Raw genomic sequence first — 8,931 nt, forward strand, 5'->3', positions numbered from 1 at the left:
TATTTTTGGGGAGCTGTGTTTTCACTGAATAATATAAAAAAAAGGGGGGTAATTATGTGGTTCAATTCTTTGAAACATGAAGAAAACACTTTTCACTTTTTATTTCCACCACTAGATGGCTCACTTCACTGGCCAACAACACGATATATATATTTTTAGTTATTCACAATTATCCATTAAGGGTTTAATGTTGTCTATACACTATAGTTGTCATATGTAGATATAGGAAATGGATTATGAGTATATTTATTAATTTAGTCACTAATATTCTTAATGATACAGCTCAGCCATATTTTTAGGGGGCTGTACTTGCACTGATTAAGGGGGGTAATTGGATGGCTCAATTTTTTGAAATATAGAGAAAACACTTTTTATCTCCACCACTAGATGGCTCACTGTACTGGTCAATATCACGACAACTGTTTGTCATTCACATTCTTTATACACTACAGTTGTCATATAATGCAGATATAGGGAATGAGATATGAGTATATTCATGTGAGTTTTCATCATCAGGTAGGGGGTATGAAGGTTATATTCAGGATAATGCCCCAATTTAAGTCTATGGTCAAGGAATGTATGTGTTGCCTTGTTTGACCATATATTACAAACCGCTAGAGTAACTCTATTATGTAAGATTTTTGTTCCAAGATTTTTGTTCTATGATTCTAGACTCCATATGGGGAGTATTTAACTAACAAGTTGGTGATACACTGCTGAATGTGACCCAATGAATGATATCTAGAATGTATAATAGTTCGTCTCACCTTGTTTGAGTTTCAATACCCGATCTATGTAACACATTTGTTTATACTGTGCTCAGACACTTTCAAGATACTTGTACAGTTTAGCTATTCTTTGATGTACGTGATCGGCCCAGCATCGCTGCTTTTGAGGGCCGCAGAGGCATCTGGGAAGGCGAACACTGATTTGCATACTATTACGACGTAAGACGTAAGGAGTATAAGGGGAGGAGGTGCCGTGCCGTGCAGCCAATCCCATGAGGAAGTCTGATGTGACGAAACATGTCGGGGCGTGGCTGTACGGCACCTATCAGTAAGCAGTAGTGACGGACGGGACTTGGCTGTGGATCTCCGTGCATCAGCGGGAGCATTCAAACGCTTCGGAGGAGCTGCCCCTTGGGCTGCGTCGCCAGCAGGTGATCCACAATCTTAGATTGTCAGCGGAGAGGGGTGAGAACTTATCCATCGCTGCTTCTTGAGGTCCGCCGTGACCTTCATTCTTACAGTGGTGCTGGGCGTTTCACAGAGGAGGATTCGTTTTGGTTTAGAGTTGCTTTGCAGTGTCAGTTTGGCTTTTATCAAGAATTGTTCATGTGAGTGCAATGATTTAAGTTTTAAATTGAATAAATTCACTTATTTTACGGTATCACACTATTTTGAGTTCTTTTTATGAATTGAGGTAACACCCGGATTATAAAAGAATCTGGATCCTTTGACCCTTCACTGACCAACCTACACTTATGCCTGATTGCCAAAACACGAGAGTGTGAGGCATATGGAGCTGGTGAGTGTGGAATTCAAGGGGAGAGGAATCACTAACACTGAGTGAATTGGTGGATTGTTTTCAGAGATCTCACCTTTCCTGCACGGTGTCCTGCCTTGGGAATATTTATGGACTATTATTTAGAGTTCATGTCTTTTTTTATATAGTGCTGTGTGTTTGATACACCTGTACAGGGATTTTGAATGTTTATTTTCTCACACCAATGAGAACTTTTATTATGTTGTATTTGTTGGAACATTAGATTATTGCTTTGCACTTCAGCTAGGAGCTACACCGCTATTTAGCGCCACTTTTTCTGTCTTGCAAGTACTAATATAGCCCAGGATTATTTGCAAGTAATAGAAAGGTTTTGCATAGTTTACATAATTTTAGAGTGGCAGCTCTATAGCCATTGCATTAGGACTTTCTCTTGTGTAGGGGGTAAGCACCCCTCCACCTGGCATTTGAGCGCAGTGGTGAAGACTCAAGAGGGGCGCGTATATTTGAGTTTTCTCATTTGTCACATTGTATGATCCTTAACCATCTGCAGCCATGGATGCTATTAATTTTTTATCCAATAGACAAATGGATCCCGAATGCGTCTTCTCCACTAGTCATGAAATGATTGACTGTGATGAAGACTACACGGGTACTTTTAAGAATTTAGAGAACTTGCTAGAAAAACAAATTAAGACATGGTGGGATGTCTTCACTTTTGAACATTATCTAAGGGAGAACCTCATCTTTCGTAGCCTAAGATGGGAAGTAGCACCCCAGGATGGGCTTAATGAACAGGTGTTTATAGATGAGTGGTACGAATTTTTTAACCGAGTAGGGAGGGAACTACAAACCCTCGTTTTAAAAAGAAAACAGATTAAGCTCAGTAAAATTAAAGAGAAAATCACTGTCCTGCAAAGTAAACTGGAACCCATTATTGATTCTAATCAGATGAAAGAGTTCAACACCAACATGCAAAAGAAACTTGAAAAGATAGATCGAGAAACTCAAAAGAAAAAGGTAAAAAAATATAATAGGGACTCTAATGATTTTAAAACCAACAAGGTTTATGCTTGGCAGAGTTTAAATGGCAATAATTCTGACACTAATACCACTAACAAAGAGGGAGAGGTTGCTAGGACCATTACACAATCACAGCAATCCAAAGAGGCACCCCCTAGGGGCACTAACAACAGGAGTGTAACAGGCCCCAATCACTATCGGAATGGCAATACCCCGATTAACAGGAAGTATGGCCAAAATGAACAACATCAACCAGGAGGCCCAACTAGATCAAATAACAGGGGATATCCACAACAATATGGGCACTCCTCACCCCACTCATACCAGCAGAGAGGGGGAGGAGGGGGTCGTGCCATGGATTATCCCCAACAATGGCACCATTATCCTCCTCCTGAACCTAATTATCATGTACCACTACACAACAGATACCAACCATTAATGGATGAAGAGTATAGAACATACCATCAACAGGAGCCTTTTTTAGGACAACGGGGGAGGGGTGGGAGGGGGTCCGGGACACCAAGGAGGAACACACATTCAGGGGAACGCAGGGGAGGCAACCCCACTGGACCCCCATACTACCCAAACCGGGAAATGACTCCCTACCAAAGAGGAGAAGGGGATGTCGGGCAGGCAGACGGAGACAACCCAAGAAAAAGACCGAGGGACATGTAGAAACGGGTATATATAACTTGAGTGAAGCCAAGTTAAATGAGAAGGAATTAAATATTTTACACACTGGCCTTAAATGTGCCCCCAGGAGAGTAATGAATAAGTTTGAAACTTACATTGATACACATAAATTTATTAGAACACTCAATTTAAAGAAATACTTCCTCAGCCACCCTGTTGAATCAGGGATTAGAGCCAATACAGGAGGGCAGAGAATAGATAGTGGGCTTAAGAACAAGTCAATTTTCAATCCACAATTATCGAACAACCACTTCATAGAGGTGTTCAAGCATTTAGTGTTGAAAGACATTGAAGAGCTCCCTGTTAAGAAAACGGTAAATCCGAGGTATATTAAAGACGGACTAAAATCATTGGAGGATAAGAAAAATATCATCATCCGCCCGGCGGATAAGGGGGGGGGAGTTGTTCTGTTGAATAAAGAGTTTTACCACCATCAGCTAATGGAACTCTTGGGTGACAAAGTCACATACAAGAAACTTGGAGTAGACCCAACGGAAGCTTATAGAACACAACTGAATGCGCTGGTCGAATGGGGTCATCAGATTAAGGCTTTGAATGATAAAGAGAAACGCTACTTAGTACCCTCAATATGTAGGATCCCCATCATTTATACATTGCCGAAAATCCACAAGAACGCACAAACACCACCGGCCCGTCCTATTGTGAACGGGATTGGTTCTGTTACGGCACGTATGGGTGAATATTTAGATAAATTCCTACAGCCTAGCGTTTTAACCACCAAAGCCTATTTGAAGGACACATCAGACCTGTTACAACTCTTAAGGGGATTAGTCATCAACCCTGGAGTAGAGACCTATTTGGTAACGGCTGATGTGTCCTCATTATATACCATCATAAAACATGAGGATGCTCTGCTGGCACTTAATTGGGCACTCAGCAGGAGAGATGAAGTCCCCCACACACAGAAACGTTTTTTGGGACATGCCTTAGACTTTTGCATGTCCCATAATTATTTTTGGTACCACGGTTTTTTCTTTTCACAACAGGTTGGCGTGGCAATGGGAGCTAAATATGCTCCCAGCCTCGCCAACCTGTTTATGGCCGAGTGGGAAGACAAACGAGTCTTCAATACCCACAGGCCTCAGTTAAAGTTTTATCGTCGTTTCATAGACGATTTAATGTTCATTTGGGAGGGATCCAGAGAGTCAGTGACTGAATTTCTAGGACATCTGAACAATAACCCCAATGGTATCAAATTAGAATCCCAAATTAGTGACACCTCTGTCAACTTTTTGGATTTAACTATAGAAATACACACCGATGGTCTGAAGACTAAGACGTACTTCAAACCTACGGATCGCAACAGTTATTTAACCATCACTAGTGGCCATCACCCCACTTGGATTCGTAATATACCGAAGGGACAAATACTCAGGGTACGAAGAAACTGTACCGAGTTGGAGGATTACCATACCCAAGTTAAACTACTAAAGGACAAATTTATACAAAAGGGTTACCGTGAACAGGGACTTGATAATACAATACAGGAAGTAGCACTTATACCAAGAGACCAGTGTTTTAGAAGTAGGCGCCCACTAGAAGTAACTACCCAACAACAAATTAGGTTCATCACGGGCTTCCATTTCCAGTACAAGGATATTGAGGCAATATTTAGGAAGCACTGGCACATCTTGGAAAGGGATAGACACCTAGGTCCAATCTTACCCTCATCACCCAGGTTCGTTTATAAACGAGCTCCAAACTTTGGGGATAGAGTGGTGAGAAAGATCCTGGATCCACCAGGGCAACAAGCTTTAAGAATCAACCTACAAGGCTTTTTCCCATGTAGGAAATGTGTATGTTGCAAAACTGTGAGGGTGTCAAATAGGGGGAGGACTACTGTCACTAGCACAGACCAGCAAAACTTTGAGATCAAGGAATACATATCGTGCAATTCCTCATATGTTGTCTACCTCTTATGGTGCCCGTGTGGGCTACTGTATGTGGGTCGGACGAAACGACTACTCCGAGTCCGAATATCGGAGCACCTTACGAACATCAGAAATGGTTACAAATACCATAGTGTATCTCTACATTTTAGGGATAAACACCATCAAGACCCCTCCTTAGCACAATTTTGTGGATTGGATTGTGTTTATCCAGCTTGGAGAGGGTCCAATAGAGTTAGGGATCTCTCACAAAGAGAGACCCTATGGATATTTCGTCTGAAAAGCCTTGCCCCTAGGGGCCTAAATATTGAGGTAGATTTGAACTGCTTCATCAGTGATGTTTGAATTATATACCCAAGGGAATCTGCCCTCATATCCCTCTCTATACATTTTTCTTTAGAACTCGCCACACTTAATTATTGTCGAGAGAAACAACTGTTTTTTGACTCTCATATTTCTTTTCTTAAATATATATTTTTTTCTTAATTCTTTACTTCAATTTTTATATATAAGCGTCACTTGAAAAATTGGCCAATTAATATTTAGCAATTTAGGCACTAACATTCACTATGACACAGCTTACCAATATTTTTGGGGAGCTGTGTTTTCACTGAATAATATAAAAAAAAGGGGGGTAATTATGTGGTTCAATTCTTTGAAACATGAAGAAAACACTTTTCACTTTTTATTTCCACCACTAGATGGCTCACTTCACTGGCCAACAACACGATATATATATTTTTAGTTATTCACAATTATCCATTAAGGGTTTAATGTTGTCTATACACTATAGTTGTCATATGTAGATATAGGAAATGGATTATGAGTATATTTATTAATTTAGTCACTAATATTCTTAATGATACAGCTCAGCCATATTTTTAGGGGGCTGTACTTGCACTGATTAAGGGGGGTAATTGGATGGCTCAATTTTTTGAAATATAGAGAAAACACTTTTTATCTCCACCACTAGATGGCTCACTGTACTGGTCAATATCACGACAACTGTTTGTCATTCACATTCTTTATACACTACAGTTGTCATATAATGCAGATATAGGGAATGAGATATGAGTATATTCATGTGAGTTTTCATCATCAGGTAGGGGGTATGAAGGTTATATTCAGGATAATGCCCCAATTTAAGTCTATGGTCAAGGAATGTATGTGTTGCCTTGTTTGACCATATATTACAAACCGCTAGAGTAACTCTATTATGTAAGATTTTTGTTCCAAGATTTTTGTTCTATGATTCTAGACTCCATATGGGGAGTATTTAACTAACAAGTTGGTGATACACTGCTGAATGTGACCCAATGAATGATATCTAGAATGTATAATAGTTCGTCTCACCTTGTTTGAGTTTCAATACCCGATCTATGTAACACATTTGTTTATACTGTGCTCAGACACTTTCAAGATACTTGTACAGTTTAGCTATTCTTTGATGTACGTGATCGGCCCAGCATCGCTGCTTTTGAGGGCCGCAGAGGCATCTGGGAAGGCGAACACTGATTTGCATACTATTACGACGTAAGACGTAAGGAGTATAAGGGGAGGAGGTGCCGTGCCGTGCAGCCAATCCCATGAGGAAGTCTGATGTGACGAAACATGTCGGGGCGTGGCTGTACGGCACCTATCAGTAAGCAGTAGTGACGGACGGGACTTGGCTGTGGATCTCCGTGCATCAGCGGGAGCATTCAAACGCTTCGGAGGAGCTGCCCCTTGGGCTGCGTCGCCAGCAGGTGATCCACAATCTTAGATTGTCAGCGGAGAGGGGTGAGAACTTATCCATCGCTGCTTCTTGAGGTCCGCCGTGACCTTCATTCTTACAGTGGTGCTGGGCGTTTCACAGAGGAGGATTCGTTTTGGTTTAGAGTTGCTTTGCAATGTCAGTTTGGCTTTTATCAAGAATTGTTCATGTGAGTGCAATGATTTAAGTTTTAAATTGAATAAATTCACTTATTTTACGGTATCACACTATTTTGAGTTCTTTTTATGAATTGAGGTAACACCCGGATTATAAAAGAATCTGGATCCTTTGACCCTTCACTGACCAACCTACACTTATGCCTGATTGCCAAAACACGAGAGTGTGAGGCATATGGAGCTGGTGAGTGTGGAATTCAAGGGGAGAGGAATCACTAACACTGAGTGAATTGGTGGATTGTTTTCAGAGATCTCACCTTTCCTGCACGGTGTCCTGCCTTGGGAATATTTATGGACTATTATTTAGAGTTCATGTCTTTTTTTATATAGTGCTGTGTGTTTGATACACCTGTACTGGGATTTTGAATGTTTATTTTCTCACACCAATGAGAACTTTTATTATGTTGTATTTGTTGGAACATTAGATTATTGCTTTGCACTTCAGCTAGGAGCTACACCGCTATTTAGCGCCACTTTTTCTGTCTTGCAAGTACTAATATAGCCCAGGATTATTTGCAAGTAATAGAAAGGTTTTACACTGGAAAAAATATTACCAACAAGTGGATTGACTGTATCTTCTGAATTCATAGCCTTCGCCTACTGTCAGAAACCATGAAATCAGACCGAGACAGAAGTACAGTTAAATCACACTTGTTTAATAATAAAAGTAAATAGAACAAACGTAGTCAAAACATAGCCAGAGTTCAGGAACTGGAACGGATAGTTGGACAAGCCAAACATCAGGGAGCCGGAGATGAGGGTAGTAAAACAGCAAAGCAAGTCTTTCAACAGGAATGCAGGAGAGCGTCTCTGGAATGTTGACTAAGGCAAAGGCAGAGAGCCTCTGGGCTGGACACCTTAAGTAGGCAGGACTGACGAGCAGGATATCAACAGTTGAGTACCTGTGGAGAGATAGGAGCTGGCAATTAGGCGACAGCTGAGCAGCCAGCTCAGAGAAGGAAGGGCTGAGCCCAGCCCTGACATCCTCATATTTGTTTTCACGGATCTGCCTCACTCCAAGGAAAAGAAGCATATACTCTTCTATTATGTAGGTCAAGTCACTAATGTCACAAAGTGCTGCTGTGCCAGTTCCAGAATGCGAGATTTCAGGGCATGTACTCGCCCGCTTTATGGTCATGAAGAAGAACAGCTTGTGGAGGCCTGTTATAGACCTCACGCACCTAAAACAATTGTCATCAAAAAGGAGATGTCAAGATGGAGACATTGGGGGTTATTTACGAAAGGCAAATCCACTTTGCACTACAAGTGCACTGCAAATGCACTTGGAAGTGCAGTCACTGTAAATCCGAGGGGGACATGCAAGGAAAAAAACAGCATTTTAGCTTGCACATGATTGGATAATAAAATCAGCAGAGCTTCCCCTCATTTCAGATCTACCCCTCAGATTTACAGTGACTGCACTTCCAAATGCACTTGCAGTGCACTTGAAGTGCAAAGTGGATTTGCCTTTCGTAAATAACCCCCATTGTCCCCAATTCATAGGGGGTCCAGCCAGGTGACTGGCTCATTTATATAGATCTAAAGATGCTTACTTTAATGTGCCCATTGTAGAAGACTTCTGCAAGTTCTTTCAGTTCGCTGTAGATCAAGACCATCTCCAGCACTTTTGTCTATCATTCGCGCTTTTAACATCGCTTTGCGTGTTTCTTAAAGTCTTATTGGCTGTTATAGTCTTTATCAGAACAAGGGGCATATGCCTGCATCATTACTTGGATGACCTTCTACTGTCCCAAGACAGAAGGCACAGAGCTCAGGTCTTTTTCAATGCTCCTCAAATTTGGCTGGCTGCTAAATATAGAAAAGAGCCACCTGCAGCCCACTCAGTCTCTTGTATACCTCGGGTCTCAGTTCA

At 41.3% G+C, this 8,931-nt stretch overlaps 1 protein-coding gene across 1 annotated transcript in view; it reads left to right on the forward strand.

The window, feature by feature from the left end:
- The first annotated feature begins 2,091 nt into the window (after positions 1-2,091).
- Positions 2,092-8,931, forward strand: part of LOC141116682 (NACHT, LRR and PYD domains-containing protein 3-like) — a 347,490-nt gene continuing 340,650 nt past the window's right edge. The window contains exons 1-2 of the mRNA XM_073609073.1: positions 2,092-2,523; positions 3,657-3,915. Coding sequence (XP_073465174.1) covers positions 2,092-2,523; positions 3,657-3,915 — 691 coding nt within the window. The remainder of the gene's footprint in view (positions 2,524-3,656; positions 3,916-8,931) is intronic.

The sequence above is a fragment of the Aquarana catesbeiana genome, linkage group LG13 (genome assembly GCF_042186555.1).
Source record: "Aquarana catesbeiana isolate 2022-GZ linkage group LG13, ASM4218655v1, whole genome shotgun sequence".
NCBI classification, from domain to species: Eukaryota; Metazoa; Chordata; class Amphibia; order Anura; family Ranidae; genus Aquarana; species Aquarana catesbeiana.